At 42.8% G+C, this 23,914-nt stretch overlaps 3 protein-coding genes across 5 annotated transcripts in view; 2 read left to right on the top strand and 1 right to left on the bottom strand.

Moving 5' to 3' along the window:
- Tk2 (thymidine kinase 2) overlaps window positions 1-23,914 on the bottom strand; it is a 96,725-nt gene that overhangs the window by 24,145 nt on the left and 48,666 nt on the right. The gene's annotated exons all lie outside the window — the stretch shown is intronic.
- On the top strand, window positions 366-16,708 carry Cklf (chemokine like factor). The gene is made up of 4 exons (XM_059264250.1): window positions 366-594; window positions 7,228-7,386; window positions 14,489-14,584; window positions 16,530-16,708. The coding sequence occupies exons 1-4, from the start codon at window positions 520-522 to the stop codon at window positions 16,656-16,658; spliced, it is 459 nt and encodes a 152-aa protein (XP_059120233.1). The 5' UTR covers window positions 366-519; the 3' UTR covers window positions 16,659-16,708.
- LOC131911842 (CKLF-like MARVEL transmembrane domain-containing protein 2) overlaps window positions 17,347-23,914 on the top strand; it is a 60,882-nt gene continuing 54,314 nt past the window's right edge. The window contains exons 1-2 of one of the 3 annotated variants that reach the window (XM_059264245.1): window positions 17,347-17,844; window positions 21,396-21,554. In XM_059264245.1, coding sequence (XP_059120228.1) covers window positions 17,449-17,844; window positions 21,396-21,554 — 555 coding nt within the window. In that variant the 5' untranslated portion in view covers window positions 17,347-17,448. The remainder of the gene's footprint in view (window positions 17,845-21,395; window positions 21,555-23,914) is intronic. The other 2 variants (XM_059264244.1, XM_059264246.1) reach the window with 2 other exon arrangements.

Here is a 23,914-nt window from a genome sequence, read left to right as displayed (position 1 = left end):
TTACCCACAGTCAGACTGTCTAACAGAACACCGGAACTTCTTTCTCCTAAGTCTAACTCTTTACCAGTGAATCAACGTTTTCCCGCGGGATGTGCTTATAATGTGGAGGAGCTACCAAAAAAATGCAGAGGAGTGACTGGCCGCTCTGGACAAGGTGGCCAAGGGAAATCCTAAGGACAAAGAGGCGGGGCTGCCATTTGTGGGTCTTCCTCCTTCCTCCCCCTACTCCAACAACGCTTCTCTACAGGAAAGCTCCAGGGCAGAGCAGTGATGGAGCTGGCCCGGGTGAGGAGCGGCACACCTGCCGGGCTCCAGGTCTGCGCTTGAATTAGTTTATAGACAAGCGGGCGGAGCGAGTGGGCGGCCTGCACTAGTGCGCACGCGCGCCGAGACTTGACAGCCGGAGGTACTGCTGGCCCAGCGGCGGCAGTTAAAGGATGTGGCGCGAGTCCTGGAGAGAGCAATTAACTGAGAAGTCTTGAAAAAGGAGAGTGACTGTTGGGTCTGTGGGGGGAAAAAATGGAGTCCGAAGAGCAAAACGTAGAACAGCCCTTCTGCTTGAGCGTGAAAGGCCTTGTGAAGATGCTGCGGCTGGTGAGGACCAGGGCGGGTGGTCAGGTTACTCCGGGTGGTAGAGACTGGGTTAGGAAGCCGGGGACAGCATTTGCGCGGTCACCTTGTTTCCAGCCACGCCTTTCCAGATGCAAGGCATTGCTCTGTTGCTCAGTCCGCTGGGAGAAGAACCGTAGGGTAGAGTGGCTTCCTCTTCAGACGGTGTAGGGACACACCCATGAATCTACCTGAAGGCCCCTCATTTGGACTTACAAACTTGGTGGTAACCTATCAGAGAGGCAGCTGCAGTCTCACTGCTGAGAACCCAACAAGCTTTGAAAAAAGAAAAAAGGAAAAACAAAAGTTGATGGTCTTTTACTGTAAGTCGGACTTTTGGTGTTACCCAACTCAGCCGATTCAACCCAGAGCAAAGAGGAAACTGCCCTTATTTGGGCTCCAGACATAATAGGGGCATTGCAGGCAGTTCAGTTCCGGACAGAGCTTTGGAGAAAGGAGATTAGAGAAATACAAACTGTCAGGTCCCAAAGAAACCCGGGACAGGGTTTACTCCGTACCTGTGGCTCCTCCCAGCGCTTCTCACCCGGCCCCCCACCCTAAAAAACCTCTCCCGCCCAGGGGCCGGGTATTGCCCCCCCCCCCGCCGCCCTCCTCTCTCCTTATATAAACTGGCCATTTCAGCCGACTCTCCTGGTCCTCAGCTCCTCTCTTGTATCGCTTGCCCTCTCTCTTCTCTCTCTTCTCTTCCTCTCTCGCTCATCATCCCTTCTCTCATGGTCCAGTTCAGTCTGGACTCTTCCTAATGACTCTGTACTTTCCCTTATATCTACAATAAAGCCTTTTCCCTTATATCTACAATAAAACCATACCTAGGAGGGGTCATGTCCTCATTTCATTCACGAACTAACATAGTTGAAGGAATGTAAGAAAACTGAGAGAGAAGAGAAAAGGAAATCGTTTAAAAATTTGAGGGGTTGACACGAGATAGTTAAAAATTCCAAGGGAAACATTTCCAGATAACATGAAGAAGAGTTTTATATTAAAAGGGTACCAAAATTAAATGGCCACCAGAGAAGGCAGTGTTTCCCAGGCAACAGAAAGCACAGATGAACACGGGTGAGGATTTTGTAAAGGAGATTCAAACTTCAGGTGAAAGTAAATTTAATTGCATATGAAATCTTCCCCATGCCAGAAATCTGTGGTTCTGAGAAATAGCTATAAGTTATGGTTCACAAGAGACATTTTATTATATTATATACAGTGTGAGGGGCTGGAGAGATGGCTCAGTGCTTACAGGAAGGTACTGTTTTTACAGAGAACTGGGGTTCAATTCCAGTACCCATGCTGAGTGGCTCACAGCCACCTGTAACTGTAGCTCTAGGGCTTATGATGCCCTGTTATGGCCTCCATAGACACTGCACACATGAGGCATACACATAAATATTTAAACAGTGTCACTATTTAATGTGTTCTAACTTCTGGACCAGTAGCTAGAATAAAGAGGAAGCAAGACAAAACTGGATTTCCTAACTCACAGAATTCTTCCACTTAGTCACCAAGACAAAAGTCCCTGAATCATACAACTTGTGTACTTAGTCAACAAAAGGTCAACCTCTGGTGGTGTTCTTCAGGAGCCGCCCACCTTGGTTTTTGAGACAGGGTCTCTCACTGACCTTGGGCTTGCCAGTTAGGTTAGGCTGGCTGACCAGCAAGCACCAGAGGCCTGCCACCTCCACCTACCCAGTGCTAGGATTACAGGCAGATTACAGGTGTGTTCTACCATGCCCAGCATTGTTTTTAAATGTGTGTTGTACAATAAGTACTTGACTGACTGAGCCATGTCACCAACTACCAGAACAAACGTTCTTTCTTCTTCCTCCTCCCCCCACCTTCTTCTCTCTAGTTTTTCGAGACAGAGTTTCTCTGTGCAGCCCTGGCTGACCTGGAACTCACTCTGTAGACCAGGCTGGCCTCAAACTCAGAGATCTGCCTGCCTCTGCATTCCAAAGGCTGGGATTAAAAGCCTATGCCAGGCTCAGAACAAAAGTTCTTGACTATGAGTCATGCTTCCATTTAGTCTAGGACACAAACACAGGAGTAAATGGTTATAATATGTGATAGGGTGAAGGTAGGGCACTGTATTAGTCATGGTTCTCTAGAGTCTCAGAACTTTTATGGAATAAATGCATATATGTGTGTGTGTGTGTGTGTGTGTGTGTGTGTGTGTGTGTGTGAATTTATTGGAATGACTTATAGGCTGCAATCCAACAGTGGGTAGTTGTGAATGGAATGTCCAAGAATCTAGTAACTACTCAGTCCCACGAGGCTGGGTATCTCTGTTGGTCTTTTGAATGTGCTGACAAGGTGAGGGCAAGCAGGTGAAGAACAAACCCTGCCTTCTTCCATTGTCCTTATATAGACTTCCAGCAGAAGGGGTGGCCCAGATTAAAGGTGTGCCTTCCAGCCTCAAGATCTAGATTAAAAGCATGTTGTCTTCTTGCCTCAAGATCCAGATCACAAGTGTGCCCTCCGTTTCTGAATTATAGTTCATTCCAGATATAGTCAAATTGACAACCAAAACTAGCCGACATGGGCACAGAAGTGAGACATCTAACCAGAAGGTAGCTAGTATAAAACCTTCAAGAAGAGCCTAGAGTTAGGCTTAAGAGAGAGGCAGCTAAATGGAGGAATGGTGACAAGAAAGTCTTCAAGATCTTAGTAGTAAACGATAAGAAGTTGAATGGTGCTTCGTGTATTCATTAACAAATATTTTCTGAACACCTGCCTATATGTACTATGGAATTTATATATTGGGATGGGAGGGAGGCAGAGTCAAGCCCAATATGTTATGTAGTATCTCAAGAATAAATGCTATGGGACGTATCAGGGGAGGAGAAGTTTGATGAAGGTCGCAGATTATAGTTGTAGGGTGATCAAGTTGGGCTTTGCTGAGATGGTATTTGTTGGAGTTAAGTGAGATAAAGCAGTTAGTAATGAGAATATGTTGTGTAGAGGAAAATCCAGTAATGGTTCTATGGCAGGGTCAAGACAAAGCAAGGAGCCAGCAGTCGTGAACTTGAGTGAACAAGGGCGAATGCCATGGATAGGAAAGCTGGTGGTCGCAGAGTAGGTAGCAAATTTATATTTGGGATATACAGATCCCTGATCCCAAATGCTTAAGACCAGAACTTGTTGTTTTATCATCAGTACAGCAGCTGCACCTGAATCTACTGCAGTTTCAGCTACTGACTGTGATTCCTCAATCACTGCTCTGCTGCTCAGGCCCAGGCCTGGCTGGACTTCCTTACCCCGCCAGACTTCCTTACCCCACCGGAACTGCGTCTGCCTCCAAATATAGTTTTTAACTAAGTCTCTATCATTCTATTTTACCAATAAAGACTCGGGAGTCAGATACTAGGGTGAAAACCTCCTAGCTCAGAGAGGCCAAGAAGCAACCAGCAGACCTTCCTCCTTAGCTGGCAACCTAGCAAGAGAGCTTCCCTTCCACCAAAAAGACCACCAAACTCAAAAGTTCCTCCTCACTGCTTCCTGTGCATTTCTCTATCCATTTTCTGGATTCCCTCTAACTCTCTATGGCTACTTCCTGTCAACTAGTTGCTGGCTCTGCCTCTTGACCCAAGGTTGATTTTATTTAATTAACAAAATCTGGGGGTTCACAATGTGGTCAAATATCTTGCAACAAGAACTGTCTTGGATTTTGGAGTATCTATGTGTATGTAATGAGGTATCTTGGAGATGGAACCCAAATCTAAACACTTAATTCATTTTTATGTTTTATGTATACCTTTTACACATAGGCTGTGGGGTAGCACACAATGTTTTTTGTGATTTCATACAGGAAACAAAAGTTTGTGTACATTGAACCACCTGAGGTCAGGTGTCATGTACAGCATCCAAAATTTTTGGATTTTGACCAGGCGTGGTGGTACATGCCTTTAATCTCAATATTTGGGAGGCAGAAGCAAGCAGATCTTTGTGAGTTTAAGGCCAGCCTGGTCTACAGAGGGAGTTCTAGGCTAGCCAGGGTGACACAGACCCTGTTGTCATCACCCAACCAACTCCCCTGTCCACCCCCCCCCAAAAAAAAATTGGATTTGGGAGCATTTTGGACTTTCAGGTCAGAGGTGCTCAAGATTTGCTAATGGCCCCAGATAGGGAGTAAGAGAGAGGAGGGGGGGTCCAATGTTACCCAATTTGGGGTCTATACAAGTGGAAAAGTGGACTTGCTGTCCACTGGTGTCAGAAAGCCCGCAGGAGAAGCAAGTGTGGGCAGAGGACCAGAAATTCAGCTTTGAATTCAGCATTAGATTAGAGATATCTATAAGACTGGTGAAGCAGAATTGAATGGGGAAGTCAGACCTGGAAAGATCTGGATTTTGGTGGAGAGATAGACGTGTTTGAAGTTGAGTGGCAAATGAGGTCATCAAGAAAGAAATGTAGATAAGACAGATAAGAGGATGAATGAAATCTGAGAGTGAGGAACAGAGAGCAGAATTAGCAAAGAATGGGAGGGAGCCATTTGGGATGGAGAACAAGTCAAGTGCACAGTGTCCTGGAAGCTGACTGAAGAAACTTGAGGGAGTGATCAGCTGCATAGAACACTAGGGACAACTGAGGTCAATGAGGCTTGACGAGTGGCCCCTGGAATTTTCATGTATAAACTGAGAGGTACATTTTTGCCAGAGAAGTAGATGGTAGCTTACTCCTAGATCTTGGACACATGGTGAGAGGGGGACTCAACTGTAGAGAATGCAGATTTGAAGGATTTTTAAATAGATGAGGACGTGCAGGACCAAATTTACATTTTAGAAGTTTGTGTTATGATAGTTGATGGAAAAGACACAAGCATTTACATTGGACATCTCATTTAATCAGTTTTGACACAGACCTGTGAAACTATCACCATAATCAGGATAATTAATACAGCCACACATGGCACACCTTCTTAGGTGTGGGTTATTTGCTTGTACAGCAGTGGTCCCATGAGATTATGTCACCTGGTGGTATCAGAGCCATCTTAGTATCTGTATTTTATGGTAATTTGCACAGGAAAATGACTCAATAATGTACTTCTCAGAGTATGTCTGGTTAAGTGGCACATATTGACACCTAAAACCCCTAAAATGTCCCTCATGGCCCTGCTAATCGCTTCTTTTTACCTAATTTAGTCCCAGGGGTCAACTCATCTGCTTTCTGTAACTATATTTTCTATAAAGTATAGTTCTGTTTTCTGAAACTATAGCTTTTGCTGTAACTGAAGATAAGCTTTCATTTCCTAGAATTTTCTATAAATAACATATAGTCTATACTCATTTTGTCATCTTTCATTCATCATAATTATTCATCATATGTCAATAGTATATCCATATTAATTCTTCCTTCTTTTTGCTGTTAATACTTTATTGTGTGGATGGGTAGACCTGTCTCTCCCTGATGCCTCCTCCCTCATGTGTGTGTGCGGGGGAATGCTGGAGATTACCAAAGGCCCTCACATATGCTAGGTTAGTGACCTCATACCTCTCATTGAGTTATATCCCAGCTCTGATGAAGTGTTCTTTACCCATTCACTAATTGGCATCATTTAGGTTGTTTCCAGTCTTTAGCTATCCCTTCATTCTAATGGTATTATATTTAGTAAGAGGAAGTATATAAAAACGTACATTGAGTAGTAACTCTTAAACATCAGATTTATTTTTCCTCTGACAGTATGTTTATACCCATCTCCTCCACCTCCTCCACCTCCTCCACCTCCTCCTCCTCCTCCACCTCCTCCACCTCCTCCACTCCCACCTCCTCCACCTCCTCCACCTCCTCCACCTCCTCCACTCCCACCTCCTCCACCTCCTCCACTCCCACCTCCTCCACCTCCTCCACCTCCTACACCTCCTACACCTCCTACACCTCCTACACCTCCTCCACTCCCACCTCCTCCACCTCCTCCACCTCCTCCACCTCCTCCACCTCCTACACCTCCTCCACCTCCTACACCTCCTATACCTCCTACACCTCCTACACCTCCTCCACTCCCACCTCCCCTTCACCTTTGCCCTCATGGCAATATTCAACTCAAATTTAATAATAGATTGCAAATTACTAATAGTTAAGGAATGATGAGGGATTGAATGATGAGGAATTCTAGGCAGCCAGAATGTAGACCTTTTTGAGAAGTAACATGAAGCAGGGGAGGAAAAAAAAAAGACCAGGGTTTTTCTGGAGAAGATGAAAGGAAAGGGCTGTGTGTGTGGTAGGGAGAGGGTGTCTTAAGAGAAGACAACTTAGGTGTGCTTAAAGGAAAGAGGTGGAAGCAGAGACACTTGGAGTGAAAAGATCATAAGAACAGATGTGGGAAATGACAAGTACTTACTCCTCTAAAACACAAACAGAAGTCAATGCCCACATGCTTAGTCATACCTCTCATGTACACAGTGTCTTACAGAAATCTTTCTTACTTGTTTTTAGGCGTTTTTGGAGCTAGGGATGTATGTAACTCAATGGTATAGCACTCACATACATGAGACCCTGGATTTAATCCCCAGTACCACACATGCACACATACACCCTGCAGTAAGTAAACCAATTGTTTCTATAGCTTAAACTTGTATGATCAGTGACTAAATCATTGTTTTCTTCTTCTAGGCAGTAAATGTGGCATCTATGACCTTTTTCATCATCGCACAAGCCCCTGAACCATACATCGTTATCACTGGATTTGAACTCACCATTATTTTCTTTTTCATAACTTTGTATCTATGCAGACTTGACAAAGTGATGAAATGGTTGTTTTGGCCTTTGCTTGTAAGTGATCACTTTCAACCTTAAACTTTTTCCTGCCATAGGAAGACACTGTAATCAACTACTTGGTTCTTTTAAATCTTTAAGGTGATCTCTGCTCACTGCTAAGGGCTCCATGTTGTCCTTGGGGAAAGCTGTCAGGGATCTAGGGCAGCCACAGGACATAAATTCTCTTTACTGCACCTACCAGTAGGTATGGCTGACCTTTTTGTTTAGAGAATTCTCTTAAGTATAAGTGTTCTAAAGAAATTCAAATTTAGAACCATGTTAATAAATTAGAGCATATTCTTAACTTTTGCCTTTTTTCTTTTATTAAAAATAGATTCTTTTCTCATACAATATATCCTGATAATAGTTTCCCCTCCTTCTACTCCTCCCAGTTCGTCTTCACCTCCTCTCCCCTCTCGAACCACTATCTTTCTGTGTCTCATTAGAAAAGAACAGGCTTCTAAAAGATAACCAAACATGACAAAATAAAACATATTAAGATGAAGCAAAATCTATTATATCAAAGTTGAACATGGCAACCCAACAGGAAGAAAAGAGTCTCAAGAGCAGGTACACAGTCAGAAACCCACTCATTCTCATAGTCAAGAATCTCATAAAAAAATATTAATCTAACATATATAATATGTGTGCAGAGGACCTGGTGCAGACCCATGTAGGCCCTGTGCTTGCTGTTTCAGTCTTTGAGTTCATATGCACCTTGCTTAGCTGATTCAGAGGGCCTTGTTCTCCTGGTATCCTCCATCCCCTCTGGCTTTTAAAATCTTTCTGCCTCCTCTTCCTTGGGGTTGTCTAAGGAGAAGGATTTGATGGGGAGACCTCCAATTTAGATTCTCTATCTGCATAATGTCTGGTCATGGGTCCCTGCATCTGTTTCTATCTGCTCCCAGAGAAAGCCACCTCTCTATGATGACTAGATAAGACATTGGTTGGTTGTTGTTGTTGTTGTTGTTCTTATTTTTTTGTTGTTTTTTTAAGACAGGTAGTGTTTGTTAGAGACCCTAGGTCTCTGGGCTATCTAGTCTCAGGTTCTTGGTTACCCAAGCAGTGTGGGGTATGGGTTCCTTCTCGTGGAGTGGGCATTAAGTCAAATCAGACATTGATTGACACGTTCTGTGCCACCATTGCCCTAGCCTATTTTGCAGGCAGGACAGATTGTAGATCAAAAGGTTTTGTAGGTGGGTTAGTGTCACATTCCTCTTTCAGTAGCCTGCAGAGTACCTTCCCATACCAAAGAGACTAGAACATAGGGGCGAAGGCACTGTCTCTACTTATCCATAGACCCCTCTTCTTTGCTCGACCTCTGTGGGTCTACAGATTGTAGCTTGATTATGATTTACTTAATGGCTAATATCTACTTTTGAGTGAATATATAACACATTTATCTTTCTGGGTCTGGGTTACCTCACTCAGGATTATTTTTCTAGTTCCATCTATTTGCCTGCAAATTTCATGATGTCATTTTTTAATGGCAGAATAATACTCCATTGTGTAAATGTACCACATTTTCTTTATCCATTCTTCTGTTGAGGGACATCTAGGTTGTTTCCAGTTTCTGACTATCATGATAAAACAATGAACATGATTGAGCAAGTGTCCTTGTGGTAAGATGGAATATCCTTTGGGTATATGCACAGGAGTGTTATAGCTGGATCTTGAGGTAAATCAATTCCCAATTTTCTGAGGAACTGCCATATTGATTTCCAAAGTGGCTGTACAAATTTGCACTCCTACCAGCAATAGAGGAGTGTTCCCCTTGCTCCACATCCTCTCCAGCATGAGCTGTCACTTGTGTTTTTGATCTTAGCCATTCTAACAGATGCAAGATGGACTTTCAAAGTAGTTTTGATTTGCATTTCCCTGAGAGCTAAGGATGTTAAACATTTCTTTAACTGTTTCTCAGCTATTTGAGATTCCTCTATTGAGAATTCTCTGTTTAGATCTGTTCCCCATTTTTTAATTGGATTGTTTGGGTTTTTTGATACCTAATTTCTTGAGTTCTTTATATATTTTGGATATTGGTTCTCTATCAGAAGTAGAGTTGGTAAAATTATTTTCCTGTTCTGTAGGCTGTTGCTTTGTCCAATTAATGGTGTCCTTTGCCTTACAGAAGCTTTTCAGTTTCATGAGATCTCATTTGGTGGTGGTGGTGGTGGTGGTTGTTGTTGAGACAGGCTTTCTCTGTGTAACAGCCTGGCTGTCCTGGAACTCACTCTGTAGACCAGGCTAGCCTTGAACTCACAGAGATCCGCCTGCCTCTGCCTCCAAAGTGCTGGGATTAAAGGCATATGCCACCACTACCCACCTTGAGGTCTCATTTGTTAATTGTTGATCTTAGTGCCTGCACTATCCGTGTTCTGTTCTGAAAGTTGTGTCCTGTGCCAATGTGTTCAAGGCTATTCCCCACTTTTTCTTCTATCAGGTTCAGGGTATCTGGTTTTATGTTGAGGTCTTTGATCTACTTGGACTTGAGTTTTGTACAGGGTGATTTGTATTCTTCCACATACCTACATCCAGTTTGACCAGCACCATTTGTTGCAAATGCTGTCTTTTCTCCAGTGTTATTTCTGGCTTCTTTATGAAAAAATCAGGTGTCATTAGGTGTGTGGTTTTATGTCTGGGTCCTCACTTCAATTGATCAACATGCCTATTTTTATGCCAATACCATGTGATTTTTATTACTATAGCTCTGTAGTACAACTTGATATCAGGGATGATGATACCTCTAGAAGTTCTTTTATTGTTCAGGATTGTTTTTAGCTATCTTGGGTTCTTTGTTTTTCCATATGAGGTTGAGCTTTGTCCTTTCTAAGTCTGTGAAGAATTGTGTTGGAATTTTGATGAGGATTGTATTGAATTTATAGATTGCTTTTGGTAAGATGGCCATTTTTACTATGTTAATCCTACTGATCCATGGACATGGGAAATCTTTCATCTTCTGATATCTTCTTTAATTTCTGTTTTTAAAGACTTGAAGATTTTATCATACAATTCTTTCACTTGGTTAGAGTTGACCCCAAGATATTTTATATTATTTGAGGCTATTGTGTAAGGTGTTGTTTCCCTGATTTCTCTCTCAGTCCATTTGTCATTTGTATATAGGAGGGCTGCTGTTTTGTTTTGGTTTTCAGTTAATCTTTCATCCACTTTGCTAAAAGTGTTTATCAGCTATAGGAGTTGCCTAATGGAAGTTTTAAGGTCACTTATGTATACTGCCATATCATCTGTAAATAAATAACTATACTTTGATTTCTTCCCTTCCAATTTGTATCCCTTGATCTCTTTCAGTTGTCTTATTGCTTTAGCTAAAACTTCAAGTACTATATTGAATAGATATGGAGTGAACAACCTTGTCTTGTTCCTGATTTTAATAGAATTGCTTTAAGAAAAATGTTTTCTCCATTTATGATGTTTTACCTCATTTTTAAATGCATGTGGGTATAGTTTCAGAATTAGGAGACAGACAAGCAGGTACAACAAGGAACTATCCTTGCCTATCCCTCATCACAAAATGGAAAGTCAAACTATTTAAGAACATTCACTAAAATCCAATCTGATCATACTTGAAAATTCTGTAGTCATTTGTGATAATTCCAACTGATCTTACTGAGCCATATTTTGTAACATTGAACCTCAACTGCCAGACTCATAGCATTAGAAATGTTTGTCTACTCAAGTGCTCCAGTGGCTACCAGAGCTGTCACAATAGACAAATGGAAATTATTAGGTGACGTCTATATGGTCCTTTGGGCAGGCACTACAAAGCTAGTTCTAGCAATCTCTTTCTTTTCTTTTCTCTGAAGTCACATCCCAGCATCCTGTCTCGGTGGGTATCCTCTGTGCCCCCAACTCTCCTTCACTCCTTTGTCTAGACAGGTGGCTGCCACCTCCTCCTCTGCTGCACTTATCATGTCTTCTTGGATTCTGAAATGCTTATATCCAAGCTGCTAACTACTATTGAGGGGAGAGAACTTCAGAGCTGTTCCCAAACCAGAAACATGCTTTTAAGTGGTACCTTCTTGAACCATCTTTGGAGGCAAGTGATGAGCATTTCAGGCTGGAGGTGTGTACGTCAGTTGGTAGAGTGCTTGCCAAGCATAAACAAAGCCCTGGATTTGATCCCCTGCATAGTAGAACCTAGATATATTAACATATACCTATAATCAACATCTCAGAAGGTGGAGGCAGGAAGATCAGAAGTTAAAGGTCATTCTTGGCTACACAGAGAGTTAGAGACCAGCCCTATCTCAAAATAATAATAACATAATAAAAATTAAAAATAAACCCCAAACTGGAAGTGGTTCTCAGAGGCCATTTAATCTGTTATCCTCGGTCATAAAAATGATAGAGACATGGAGTAAGGTTATAGCTATAGGTAGACAGAAAGGAGTTCTCTAATGGGGTTCCTAGTACTAGTGACTAGACGCAACATCTGCTTTCTATATAACTATCATCATTGATGCCCTATAGGGGATTGTTCCCATGGCCTCTTGCATGCTAGGCAAATACTGTACTGCTGAGCTATATCTCCTTTGACTTTTTATTTTGACACAAGGTCTCACTAATGTTGCCCAAACTAGCCTTGAACTCACCCTATAGCCCAGATTGGCCTTCAACTTTCACTCTTCCTGCCTCAGCCTCCCAAGTATAAATACCCACCTTGGGAGAATGCTGAGGTAGGAGAACAGGCTAAGAAATGGGGCGATGGATTAAAGAGTTAAACGACCAGATTGTCGGATCTCCTGAGGGGGGGGAGCTATTGATAACATCTTCAGCATAGGAGGAGAAGATCTCCTGAGGAGGGGGGCTATTGATAACATCTTCAGCATAGGAGGAGAAGCTAGAGCATCAGTTGGGAGTCAGTACCAGGTGCTGGGAACTGAGCTCAGAAAGAATGTAGGGAGTGGAGACAAGTGGCCAGGAAAAGGCAGGAGAGGAACCAAGGGGGCCCAGTGTCACAGACACCAAACAGGAGAGCATTTCATGAAGAAAGGAATGGTGAATAATGTCATATAGACGGAAAGAAAAGTATTGAAATATGTAACCCCATTCTCCAGCAGCTGTGCTCACAGAAGGGCCCGGTGGGCTTTTTCTCCAGAGTGGCTTGCCATGAGTGACAGGTAATAATAGGAAGGTTATGAGACCAAGCATGAAAGGAGAGGCAGCTTATAATGGGGAGGCCACCACGGGCCTAATTTCCTATTTCCTGAGGAAATCCAAGGGACAAAGGTAGTAGTAATGGGGCCCCCACAGGGTGGAGTAGTAGAGCTGCCAGAGGCTTCACTACAATTAAAGTGAAGGAGACAGCATCTGAGGACCACAGCTACTCTGTAAGGAGTACAGGAATCCTATAGCCAGTGCTCCCTCACTAGAAGATACTGGTCGCCTGTCTGCCCTCAGATCCGCCATCTGTATCCATGCCTGACACAATCTGTAGACAGGCCTCTGTTCCTCTCTAGCACTCCTTGACAGATTATGAATGAAGGAGCAAACCCAGGGCTCTGAGGTTCAAAATTACTAAGAAATCTCCATTTTTTTGTAATTAAATTTGCATTCCATTTAACAGCATATTGAGGGTTTGGGGTTTTATGTTTTTGTTTTGTGACAGAGTCTCAGTAGCCCTGGCAGTGCTAGAACTCACTATATAGACCATGCTGCCTCAAACTCAGAAATCTCTTCCTGTCTCTGCCTCCCAAGCACTGCGATTAAAGGCCTATGCCACCATGCCTGGCTGCATATTGAGCTTTCAATATAAAGACAGTGTTTTAAGTTGGATGTGATGGCGCACACATATGATCTTAGCATACAGAAGACAGGAGGTCTTTGAATCATAATGAGTACCACACCAGCTTGGGCTATAGCCTGAAAATAAACAAACACAATGTTCTAAATTTCCACTAGGGAGCATTGATATTCTGAGATAAGTATGCCTTCCTCTCCCAGCCTGTCCTCTCCTCATACTCCATGGTTCCACGCACTCCCTAGAACACCACTTTTGTACAAAGCCATTTTATAGCCTAATTCATAGCTGTTTACAGCTGCCTGACTGAGGTAGTGAGGCCTGATGCCTTGAAGCAGAGCAAAGTATCCAGCCAAAGGGGAGTTAACCCAAGACAGCCAACTCATTGTCTCCTGAAACTTTGTCTTCCTTCCTTAGAGTCAAACCTCTTTTTCTTTCCTTAACTTCTTTTCTTTTGGAATCTAGCATTTCTTCATTAATTTCTTTCTGCCTAATTATTGCAAGTGTACCATTCCATGATAAGGACAATTTATCCTTTTCCACAATACACATCCATCTAAAAATATAAATTACTCTTGTTAAAATGTTTCAATGAGGGGAAATTATTAAATGAAATAACATAATTTGGCAAACCACTGCATTACAAATGTGGGTGGGGTTCTCCTGGAAATTACCATTCTAAATATAAGCTGCTTTCAGTTTTGAGGGGTTGGGTTTTTTATAGGGTCATACTATGTGGCCCTGGCTGGCCTGGGACTCCGTGTAGAACAGGCTAACCTCAAAACTCCTGAGTGCTGGAATTAAAGGCATGACCCACCATGCCTGGCTTCAGTTTTATTAATTTCATTTTAGTAACAGTTTTTTGATAGCCAATTATTCCACATTTCCTATTAAAAATAAGCATTCCAGCTTCATAGGAGACCCTCTGTACTCCAAATCTTCAGCATAATTATCTGCTTTTCCAAACCAGATGAGTTCTCCCTCTAGTTATATCTATGTTAAGTGAATATATATATGTGTGTGTGTGTATGTGTGTGCTTAAATAATTAAATGATTGATATGATATACGAGACCCACTAGGTATGTTGTAGAACAAATATATAGGCATTATTTTATTGTAGCATTTTAGTTTCCGAAAAGACAGCAATGTGTGCTACATCAAATAAAATGCAGCTTTAAAAATTTTTAGGGATCTGCCCCCATATTTTTTTTTGCAGTACTTGTTGGTCTTGTCTTCCCCCAATCTCAAGATGCTAGGCATGGAAGAAGCCAGGACCTAGAGCCATGCTAGATCTGAGCTGTATTCCCAGCCTTGGTGGTCTTTGATAGTAAGCTGACTTTTCAATTCTGTGTTTTTAGGATATTACCAACTCAATGGTAGCAACGCTATTCATGCTTGTTGTGTCTGTGTTGGCACTGATACCAAAACCTTCAACAATGACAATCCTTGGAGGCGTAAGTAGTGTGTGTGTGTGTGTGTGTGTGTGTGTGTGTGTGTGGAGGGGGGGGGTATCTTTCAAGTTTCTTCAGGTTTGATCAAAATGTGCATTCATTTGGAAATATGATACAAGCAAGCTGCACTGTATTTGTGCCAGAGACTCCTGGACTGGCATACAGTGCCTACTGGCTTTATAATTTGTGTGAGTAGATGCATTCCCTGACTAGCATAAGTAGACAAGGTTTCTTACTGGAGTTATCCAAATAAAGAGGTCCCTACATGTTTCCTACAGGGATGTACCAGACTGAGAGAAGCTGCTAGAATCAGCTACAAGCCTTAGCTCTGAGAAACTTGATGTTGAACAAAAAGAAAGAAACATGGTGTGTGGGTTTTCTAGTTCTTCTTTTAAAAGATTCACATCACTTGTTAGGTGAGACCAAATATTCCCATAATGCTTCAGATGCAATATAATAGATTTCCTTACTGCAAGGGATGTGGTTGAAAACCTTGCAACTAAAGGGCTGTTCTGAGGCCTGCTTACAGAGAAGCAAGTCAGTTAGGTCATACTTGATCCTGACAAGCCAAAATGGAAGAGCTCAGTTATTTCATTATACCTCCAGCTGGTATTTTTCCGAGATTTGGTCATTTGGCTTTTCTAGGCTCTTATCTAGAGAACTGAATTGGAGAATTCTTCCTTCCTGCTTCCTGGTTCTTTCTTAGCAAGGACTGTATAGAATTGACTGTGCTTCGCCATGTCTGTCAGAATCCTGGGTTTCAACTCCTCTAGGCACTTCACAGATTATATAATTTTTCTAGAAATGAGGTACGCTGAAATGCCAATCTCCCCCAATTATTTTAAAGACAATTTTATCTATCTAGTATGAAAAAGGTGACCTAGTCATAGGACTCAAATTCATTTACTGAGTTCTTCTTTCGTTTAGTCATTGCGTAAGTGCTTAGAACATAGAACTGTTATCCAGTACAGCAGCCAGTAGTCATATGGCTAGTGAGCACAGGAAATGGGGCTAGTATGACTTGAGATAAGCTCTGAATATAAAATATGTATTGACTTTCATTGTATTATCTCTGCAAAAGAACATAGAATATGTTGTTAATAACTTATTATAGCGATGATTTATAAAGGGATGATATTTTGGATATGTTGAGCTAAATAAATGTATTAAAATAACTTCACTTTTCTTCTTTTTAAATGAAACTCTTGGAAATCTTAATTATGTGGCTCACAATGGAGACTATGTACTCCTTCAGGGTGGTACTGGCCTGGTGCATGAGGCTCGACTAGCCTCAAGTTGCTTAGAGCCTAACAGAAGAGACGGAGTGCAGCCAGCAGTACATAAGCCATGAGTGGAGGCTGCCGGCCCAGAAGAGAAGAAAGAGCTGTAGCTCTCTGGCAGTAGAGTTGCAGTTTGCTCTATTTCCCTTTAGCTCAATCGTATTTTCCTCAGGCCTGTCTAGACTCCTCTGCCTTACATGGATGTTGCCCAGCCTTTGAGTGTTCACTGTGGAGCATCTTATCACTCCAGGCCTGCAAAACTTGTATCACTACTACGGTCCCCAGGACTTAATTTGCTGCCAGTACCAACTCTTTACCCGGTCAAGGATGCTGATAGCAAAATCAAACAGCTGACCACTAAAGAGAGAAACGCTGCTTGGTGGCTAAATCCAGTCAGTAGAGCTTTAAAGAATGTGTGCCAGAGCAAATCAGGAGGAAAAGGCAACTTCCATTCCACCTCAAGGGGACTTCTACTCACCGCCATTACCATTTCCTTTACTGTGGAGAGGTATGGGGGAAACTTAGCAATGACCTCTGAAGTCCCTTCCACTTTCGTGTTGGATGGTAGCACGGAGAACAAGCTCTGTACCCTGGCAGGAAAGAAATCTAGTGGGCAGCTCACTGAGAATTTATGTGACAGAAGCTGACGGTGGTGTCTCTGTTTGCAGGTGTTTGGTCTTCTGACAGCAATATGTGCTATTGCTGACTGTGCTTTGGTATACCGAAAACTTCTTCTTAATCCAAGTGGACCTTACCGGAAGAGTTCTTCTACTTATAGCAAAGATGAAAGTCAATAATTTGTATTCATTTTTACTAGTTATTAAACATATTTCTTTATTCTTCCATATATTTTCTGCAGTTCTTTTTTTTTTTTATTTTAATGTGTGTTCCAACTAGTTTTATGTCTGTCTGACCCAAGATAGAGTCCTTTGGAAAGAGGGAACCTCAATTGAGAAAATGTTCCAGATTGGCAGACCTGTGGTACATTTGCTTAATTAACGATTGATGTGTCCTGGGTGCTGTAAGTAAGAATTCAGGCTGAGCAAGCCATGGGGAGCAAGCCAGTAAGGAACACTCCTCCATGGCCTCCGCATCAGCTACTGCCTCCAGGTTCCTGCCTTGAGTTCCCACCCTGACTTGCCTAGATGATGGACCTCAAGCTCTAAGATGAGATAAACCCTTTCCTCCCCAAGTTGCTTTTGGTCATGCTGTTTTCTCACAAACCCTTAGGTGATGTGGGAGCTTGACAGATTTTTGGACCCTGCACTCTGCCAGCAGCCTTACTGTATATGGCTCAGAGCTGGAATCTGGCCAGGCATACCCAGCAAACGACTACAGAACCCTTCTCCTCTGGGTTGGCTGGCAGCAGCTCCTGCAGGTGTGGTTGCTGGTTTGAGTTTCCAGGCTAAGCAAAGCGCCTTTCCCCAGATCACCACAAGAATACCAGACTGCTAGGCTAGGCCGCAGCCATCAAGGGCAGGTGCACGCGGGATAGGCTGCCAGCAGCCGTTGACGCTGGTTCCCCAGGGGACGGGCGCCGACTGAAGCCCCAGGACCAGCCTGACACAGTCAGGCTTGGGATACACCATGAATCCTGCATCCACCAGGCATGAGCTCAGCCGTGAGTCCATCCACCCTCCCAGCCGCACAACATCACAATCTGAACTCGGGGATGTTCCCTCACGCTCGGAGTCACTGGTGTCTATCACCTCTGTTGCCCCTCCCAAAAAACCTCCACTGAGTGCCACATCATTCAGTAGGTCTACACGGTCAGTGCACAGAGAACAGAGTGTCAGCAAATTACCACCAACGAAACCCACCCAGAGGCAGAAGGCGCCGCCTGGCCATGTGTCTAAGAAAATTAAGATACGTGCATCGTTCAAAAGACGGGCTGAGGGCCGGGCTAAGGTCCCAAAGAGACTCAGAGACAGCTCAAAGCATTTTATCTTCTCATCTGCTGGAGTGTTGAAGGTCTTGAGAATGGTGAGCAGAAGCTGCCCAGCTGGATGGATAGGGGAGGGAGGGCGGTGGCTTCCAGCATTGACTGTAGAGGTGCTGCTGGAGCAAGTCCTCCACAACTCCCTTTGCCACAGTTTTTTTACTCCCTTTCTTCCAACACTTTTTTTTTTTTTTTTGAGACAGAATGTCACTAATATAGCCCTGTCTGGCCTGAAGCTCACTATGTCGACCAGGGTGGCCTTGAGCTCATAGAGATCTGCCTGCCTCTGCCTCCAGAATGCTGGAACTAAATGCTGGTGCCACCACCACCCCAGCATCACACAATTCTCAGTACTAAATTGGTAGGTTTTTGCCCTGCCTTTTCTTTTTTTGGGATTTCCTCTCACAAATAAAAGTAGAAAAGTACTGAGTAAATAGAAAGTTGTAAACCAGCAAGTGCGACTGATAAGGACTGCCATCTAAAAGACCTATTCAAGCCATACACAACAGGCAGTAATCCAGGAAAAGGGAAAGAGAGAACAGAGACTTAAAATGAGAATGGGGAAATGCTCCTAAACATCACTGAAAGTGAAAGGACCTGCAGATGGGGGCATAAAACTTCTGGGGAGGAAAGTTTAATGACCCAAACAGACCCCAAAATAGAGAAATTCAAACAGAGCAACATATAAAAGCAGAGGGAAAGCAAGGGGCCTGTAAGGTGTAAATGCTGATATGACCAATCCTGAAGACCAGACTTCAATCCCCTGAACTCAGATGGTGGGAGGAGAGGACCATCCCTGTAAATTCTCCTCTGACCTTTGCATGCGCCCTCTCTCCACCTAATATACAAACATAAACAAGTGGGTTTTTTCATTATAAAAGTGAATCAGATCAGACATGTTTAGGGTCAGCTCTTTCAGATCATGAGATATCATTTTGATGATGCTCAAGCTTTTTTAAGAAACAGGCACTTTGGAATGATGTGTTTTTCTGAAGACTGAGTCCAAGGCCTTGCACTTGCCAGACACGCTACCACTGAGCTATATCCCCACCCCTTTCTGAGTGACTACTTCACCAAGTCATTCTAACACTGACGTCAACACTTGTCAGGTTTAGAAAAAGAACACAAAAGAGAGATCTCTCAGCACCAAAGCAAAGATTGATGTTCAGGCCCAGGGTGCCTAGCAAAAGTGTGAGGCCCTGGGATGGATCCCAGAGTGGAAAAAACTGTTACCATATTAACAAAAAATATCCATCTATTTTTAAATATCCATGTATTTTTAAAACATATACCACAAAACACAAGGATGATTTGCTCTTCGGACTCTTAAAATAACCCACCACATTGTAAGTGAAGGTTATGAGATTAAATCAAATAGTGTTTGAGAACATGTGAAAAACTTGAATGTTCCCTTTCTGGGAACCAGAAAGGAGGAAGAAGAAGAGAAGGCACCTATAAAATAGGAATAGAGATTTCATTGCCCTTATAAAACTAAACATCTTTACCCCCAAATCAGCAAAGTCTTCACTTAAAATATCACAACAATTCTTATTCAAACGAAGTAGAAAAGCAATGCCTACCAACGTTAGTGGGGGCTTTTCTGCAATGACTAATCATAATTAAGGAAAAGAAAAAAATACTTGAAAAGAGGCAAAATATATTTCTTTCCACTGATATGATTATAAAATTTAAATCCACTGGGAGACTATATAGAACATTTAGCTGGGTAGCAATCAAATTAGCAGACTAAAAACTTTCTATAAATAACTAAAATATAAGAAGCCAAGTGTAGTCATGCACTCCTTTAATTCCAGCATTTGGGAGGCAGAGGCAGACAGATATCTGTAAGTTCGAGGCCAGTCTGGTCTACATAGTGAGTTCCAGGACAGCCAGAGCTGCATAGTGAAACCTTCTCTCAAAAACAAAATAAAAAGAAAATGTTTCTCTTCACTACAGCCATCAGAATGATCAATATTTGGCAAAGAACAAAAACCTATAAGAAGAAAACTTTAAGACTTTATAGAGAGGGAAACACACTAAAATAACAATTTGTTGTTAGAAGTTAGATGAAATCCCAATTAAAACGTCAACAGGTTTAGTGTAGGGACACGACCAAGACAATCCTGGGTATCACAAACAGTCTGAAAATGAAAACCGAGAGGGCTGCGTCAAGCAGTAGTACACACGATGAGCCACCCTACCATTCAAAAAGTACCCTAGAGGCTGGAGAAATGGCTCAGTAGTTCGGAGTACTTGCTGCTCTAATTGAGCTCTGTTTCCAGTGCTCAGGTCAGTTGGATCACCATCCCCTTTAACTCCAGCTCCAGAGATCTGACACCCTCTCTGGCCTCTATGGGGACACACACACACACACACACACACACACACACACACACACACAATTTTTTTAAAAAGTACTTTAAAATTGACAACTCAATGAGACAATAGACTCAAAAGAGACACAAATACATCTGAGAATTTCTTATATGACAAAGATTGCATTTTCGGTCATTGGGGGAAATCTCCCAGTGAATGACTGATGTAATCAACTGGACAGGAAGAAAACCGAGGTTCTGCGTCACTATTTCTGTCAAAATCAACATAACTTAACCAATACATACTTGGGTTTCCTTCCAGAAATACAAACCAGTAGTAGTGATTTTTTCAGAAGACAGACTAGCCCATGCCTTTAATTCCAGCACTCAGGAGGCAAAGGCAGGTGGTTCTCTGTGAGTTTGAGGCCAGCCAGAGCTACATAGTGAGATCTTATCTGAAAAACAAAACAGAGAGAGACTAGGTTTGGATAGAAAAGAGGAAGGAAGTTTAAAAACTTTTCTGTGTTCAATATTTATTTGCATATATTATTTAACATCTAAAAATACTTTTAAATAGGGCTAGGAATGTAGCTTAGTAGTAGATAGCTTGGATAGCATGATGAAGATCCTAGGTTTGACCCCTAGCACTGAAAAATTAATTAGTTAATTAAAAATTGAAAAATGCAAGCTAGGAATGTAACTCAGCAGTAGCATGCTTACCTGGCGTATGCCAGGCTCTGAGTACTCAAGCCCCAGTACTAAAAACAAATAATTAATTTAAAACAATTAAAAATAAAATATTTGGAAAACACTACAGGCATGGCCTGGAAAGATGGCTCTGAACAAAACTGCCTGCTGCACAGGCCTGACCTCCTGGGTTCAGACCCTCAGAACCCATTCAGAAGCTGGATGAGGCAGGATGCAGTCTGAAATCCCGGCATTCCTGCAGTGAGATGGGAAGCAGAGACAGGAGAATAGCCCTGAGTACACGACATGGCAGCAAACAGCAAGAAGCCCTGTCTCAAACATGGTGGAAAGTGAGGCCTGTTGCCTGAGATTGACCTCTGATTGCTACATGCATGCCCTAACACTCATGCCCTCACACATAAACTTGTACACACACACACACACACACACACACACACACACACACACACACACACGTTTTTAAATACAGGCTACTGCAGTATAATCAAATTAAATGTAACAAATGCTGCCAGTTAATATGTGCTACTGCTAAATAGCTACATGCATTGAACAAACCTGTTCTTTTCTTGCAGTGTATTATTGCAGCATCGGTGGTTTGTTTCGTCCTTGGTGGCGCCCATGAGATGTTTGTAGCAATCACAATTCAGGAAACCTGCATCGTCCTATTTTTTATCATAGTATATTTGGTAACCCTTCAACACTTGCTGATCTGTGTACAATGGCCTTTGCTTGTAAGTGTTCATTTTCATAATTCAAAGCTAAGCTTTGCTCATAACCCCAAGAGTAAGCTTGTCCTCATTTTCTTCCAGGGAAGACAAAAGAGATCTCTAGACAAGTGCATAGCAGAGCTATGACGGAGTATTGTCCTGTCCCGGGGAGAAACCACCCAAAACTCAGGAAGGTCCCTTGGACTCCTCTGCTTTCAGGACAGTCTCCTGCTTTTAGCTGAAAGTGCAGAGTCCATCCCAAAGGGCTTGTGTGAATGAGCACGTGCCATATTTTCTCCTTGTCCTAATGAAGAGGAGAGATGCTTGTAAAAGAGTGTATGTTTCTGCTTTTCAAACAGTGTCACCCAAGTAGATTTATAGCCCACCCCAAACAAGAGTTGGCATAACAGAGTTATAAAAAATTTATTTGTATGGGTCTAGGAACCACGATCTTAAAGTGTGGTGGTATCCAGGAAAGGATGCTATGTGGCTTTTTCCATATGTTCTTTACCATTGAGAATGCCAGAAGCTAGGCCTGGAGGCCCCTAGCTCTCCAGCGGCCAAAGTAGGTCCAGTCCCTTGCCTTGGGGCCTTCCTTACTAGCTCTGTGACCTTTGTATTTTTTTAGAAGGATGTTTGAAAGGGGTTAGATAAGTCTTTGCTATATAGAAAAGGCTAGACTTGAACTTACAAGGTAACTTAGGCTGCCCTTAAAAATAGCATCCTCCTGCCTTAGCCTTCTGAGTAAAGGGATTACAAGCATTTGTCATCAGACTCCTAAGACCTTGTAGCTTCATTTTCCCCATCTAGGAAATGCAGAAAGGGGGAAGTGTATGGAGGAGTCCCTACCTCATAGGGTTTCTGTAACATTGGAATATATATATAAAGATAGCATAGTACTTAGCACCAAGTACACACTCAGTACATGGTATCCAAAAAAGAAAAACAAGCTGCCACATCCCATAAGGTATTTGGATAGTTTTGGCCATTCTCTCTTACTGTGAACAATCCTGACATGGCTCCCATCTCTTCCACATCTCACTTCCTTTGTTTTTTGTGTGGAATTGAATCTAAGGCCTGTGCATGCCATGAAAGCACTCTACCACTGAGCTATGTTTCTGTCTTTCAAGACTCATGTCTCTGAGTATTTTGCTAGCCTGTGTAAAAGTGCACTGCAAACATGCCTGGTGCCCATAGAAGCCAGAAGAGGGTGCCAGATCCCACGGAACTGGAATTACAGTCAAGTGTGAGCTACCACACTGTGAACCCAATCCAGGCCCTCTGCAAGAGCAGCAAATGCTGTTTACTGCTGAACCACCTCTCCAGCCCCTCACCTCTCTTTTATATTTTTTCTCATTTTAAGACGGGGTCTCAGCTTATTTCCCAAGCTAGCCTTGAACTTACTCTGTAGCCTAGGCAGGCCTTGAACTTGACATCTTTCTAAGCAGCTGGAATTACAGGCCTGTGCTCCCAAGCCCAGCCTCGGTTCCTTATAGCTCATTATTTCTAACCTTAAAGTGGAGTGGGTTGCTGGTGAGCTGGATCTCAGATGTTCTCTTCAACTGTACGAGTTTTTTTTAAAGAGGCTGCTGAACTGTGTCTATCCCACAGAGTAACCAGCCTCAGAACACTGACAAAAGATGAGCTGCTATCATTGGCTGCACGGAAGGCCCTTAGTCTGGGGAGCTATTAACTACCAGAAGGTTTCTGGGGGGAAACTAAAATCTCTGCCCATGGCAATTTTCAAGGGAATATAAGGTAGGCATTTCTAAACACTTGCCACGCCCCGAACGCCTTTTCATATTTTGTTTCATCCAGTAGGGCTGTGACTATCTGCCACTCCCTACTTAACAGATGAAACTACTGGAGTGAGAAGATGAAGTTGCCCACAGCCATATATAGGTTTCACTGGAACTCAGACTTGAGGTCAGGCCTCTCTGACTCTAAAGCCCAGACTTCACAGGCTTTAGCATCTTGAGGCAGTTTCTCCAGCTTCATTCAGCCCAAACCACCTCACTGAAGCCACATGTCTATGCCTTCCCCATGTTCTCTGGCTTCCTAGTGATTTTCTCAGTAAGCCAGTACCCTGATGGGTGTATATAGGTGTGAGTGACTGAGTAGGAACTCATGAAACTTGGAGTGACTGCCATAAGATCTACTTGGGTACCATGCCAAGACTTCATTTTAAAAACAAACAACAACTCTTTCAAAAGATTTTAACTTTTTATTTTTAATGATGTGTATGCGTGGTGGGGTGAGGTGGGTGCACAAGAGAATGAGTGCCCGTGGAGACCAGAACAGGGTGTTGGATCCCCTGGAGCTAAAGTTACGGGCCATTGTGAGCTGACCGACATGGGTTCTGGAAGTTGAACTCGGGTCTTCTC

Source organism: Peromyscus eremicus, chromosome 5, assembly GCF_949786415.1.
Source record: "Peromyscus eremicus chromosome 5, PerEre_H2_v1, whole genome shotgun sequence".
NCBI lineage: Eukaryota > Metazoa > Chordata > Mammalia > Rodentia > Cricetidae > Peromyscus > Peromyscus eremicus.
This window is presented reverse-complemented; position numbering and strand designations above follow the sequence as displayed.

What these genes read in the sequence shown, in the direction of transcription:
- Cklf (XM_059264250.1), top strand. Translation starts at nt 520, where the DNA reads ATGGAGTCCGAAGAGCAAAACGTAGAACAGCCCTTCTGCTTGAGCGTG. An exon ending in GGTTGTTTTGGCCTTTGCTT is followed by an intron (nt 7,387 to 14,488) that starts GTAAGTGATCAC and finishes CTGTGTTTTTAG; the next exon opens with GATATTACCAACTCAATGGT. An exon ending in CAATGACAATCCTTGGAGGC is followed by an intron (nt 14,585 to 16,529) that starts GTAAGTAGTGTG and finishes CTCTGTTTGCAG; the next exon opens with GTGTTTGGTCTTCTGACAGC.